Source organism: Myodes glareolus, chromosome 7 (assembly GCF_982192425.1).
Source record: "Myodes glareolus chromosome 7, mMyoGla1.1, whole genome shotgun sequence".
NCBI classification, from domain to species: domain Eukaryota; kingdom Metazoa; phylum Chordata; class Mammalia; order Rodentia; family Cricetidae; genus Myodes; species Myodes glareolus.
Window position 1 is genome coordinate 99,733,681 of NC_142032.1, and position 2,293 is coordinate 99,735,973.

General features: G+C 41.8%; 1 protein-coding gene across 1 annotated transcript; it reads left to right on the forward strand.

Annotated features, from left to right (window-relative positions):
* Positions 1-205: 205 nt before the first annotated feature.
* LOC125395940 (olfactory receptor 56A4) lies at positions 206-1,162 on the forward strand. The gene has a single exon (XM_048427696.3). It carries the CDS (start codon positions 206-208, stop codon positions 1,160-1,162), a length of 957 nt encoding a protein of 318 aa, XP_048283653.3.
* Positions 1,163-2,293: the final 1,131 nt, after the last annotated feature.

Sequence of the window (2,293 nt, forward strand, 5' to 3'; positions counted from 1 at the left end):
AGTTCTCTTCTCCCACTACATAAGTTCAGGGATTGAACTCAGGTTTTTAGAATTGTCAGCACGTGCCTTTACCTACTGAGCCAACTCACTGGTACTTAGACTACTTTTAAATAATTATTTGTGAAATTAACCAACTCCTTGTGGGTATTCATAGTGTGTGGATGATTTACTTTTGTTCTAGTCCCAAGGTTTTCTGGTGTCAGTCATGATCAGAAAGCAACACATGGAAGCACAGAAAAATATTTCTTCCCTTCCGGTCTCTGAATTCTTCCTCATATGCTTCCCTAACTACCAGACCTGGCAGCATTGGCTGTCCCTGCCCCTCAGCCTCCTCTTCCTCCTGGCCATGGGGGCCAATGCCACCCTTCTCATCACCATCAGGATGGAAGCCTCTCTGCATGAGCCCATGTACTACCTGCTCAGCCTTCTCTCTCTGCTGGACATTGTGCTCTGCCTCACTGTCATCCCTAAGGTCCTGGCCATCTTCTGGTTTGACAACAAATCCATAAGCTTCTCTGCCTGCTTCCTCCAGATGTTTGTCATGAACAGTTTCCTGACGATGGAGTCCTGCACCTTCATGGTCATGGCCTATGACCGCTATGTGGCCATCTGCAAGCCTCTGCAGTACCCATCCATCATCACTGACCAGTTTGTGGCTAGGGCTGCCATCTTTGTGGCAGCCCGAAATGGGATTCTTACTATGCCTATCCCTGCACTTTCTTCCCAACTGAGATACTGTGCAAGAACAATCAAGAACTGCATTTGTACCAATTTGTCTGTGTCCAAACTCTCTTGTGATGACATCACCTTTAACAAACTCTACCAGTTTGTCGTAGGCTGGACCCTGCTGGGCTCTGATCTCATCCTCATTATTCTTTCTTATTCTTTCATTCTGAAGGCTGTGCTGCGGATCAAAGCTGAGGGAGCTGTGGCCAAAGCTTTAGGCACATGTGGTTCCCACTTCATCCTCATCCTCTTCTTTAGCACAGTCCTGCTAGTGCTGGTCATCACTAACCTGGCCAGGGAGAGGATTCCCCCAGATGTCCCTATCCTGCTCAACATCTTGCATCACCTCATCCCCCCAGCTCTGAACCCCATTGTTTATGGGGTAAGAACGAGAGAGATCAAGCAGGGAATATGGAACCTGCTTAGGAGGTTGTAAGAAGATGAGACCTGTCCTGGGGAAAGATACTGGTAATCAGAAACAATGTTTGCATTACATAAAACATTTAAATGCTGCAGAGTAAGTATGAGTTTTTTTTTCCTTGAAGTTCATCATGGTGTGTTGAGTCTTATCTCCCCTAGATCGTCATTGATACAATGTGAATGTAAAGTAAACAAGATTTCATAAATAACATTAAATGTATCTCTACAGGCAATCTGCAGCAGTCACACATGGGTAAGAAACAAGCTCTGGACATAAAGGTTTCTTAATTTGACTGATTCTTAGATTCCATTCAAATTTCATGTATGCATGCAATGTGTTTTCATTACATCACCCCACTCCTTCCAACTCAGACCTCCCCTCCCTGCCACCCTGCTTTCAACTTCATGGCTTCTTTTCAAAGGCCATGGAATCCAAGAAAAAAGAAAATTTTGGAGGTGGGATGTCTTAAAAATTGTTTAGTTGGTAAGACTGTTGTGAAACTGGGGATTTAACCCAGTACTTTGTATGTGGAGGCAAGTGCTCTATCTGTGAGCCACACCCACATCCTAGGCATTATATTTTTAAAGGCCTCCCATGTGTTTCTACATCCCTTAAAACCTCCAGTGTATATATGTGACATTCAATTGTTAAGTAATCATATTGGAGCAAGACCTGACATGCCTCTTCCTGAATAGTGAAGCTCAGCTCTATATGATAGTACCGTTAGCCACGATATAAAACAAATAAGATAAGGCAGGTGAGTTGACTGGATTTGGCTTGGAAACGGCTTTCTGTTGTACCCAGGCCCTGAAGGTTTTGCGCTCTGGAATTATATGTGCATTTTTATGACCTCATCTGTGTGAGAGGTACTTGTTAAATCAAAACTACATTTGTCGTGTAATGAATAAACATAATTTGAACAGTCTGAGTACTTTCTAGTGTCTAGTTCTATGTCAAATCTCTTGATTCTCCCTAATGTTGCTTATTCCCATTTCCTGCTGTGAATGATACCTTGACAGATCTTATACTAGCATTTCATTTATTTATTTTGAATTGACACTATATACAAGGAAATAGTAAATAAACATTATAAAATTAATTTGATTTTATTATTTTACATAAAACTTTTATTGTTTTAATTTTTTT

Bases quoted from the DNA above. Each gene is read 5' to 3' on its own strand.
- LOC125395940 (XM_048427696.3), top strand. From the start codon at position 206: ATGATCAGAAAGCAACACATGGAAGCACAGAAAAATATTTCTTCCCTT.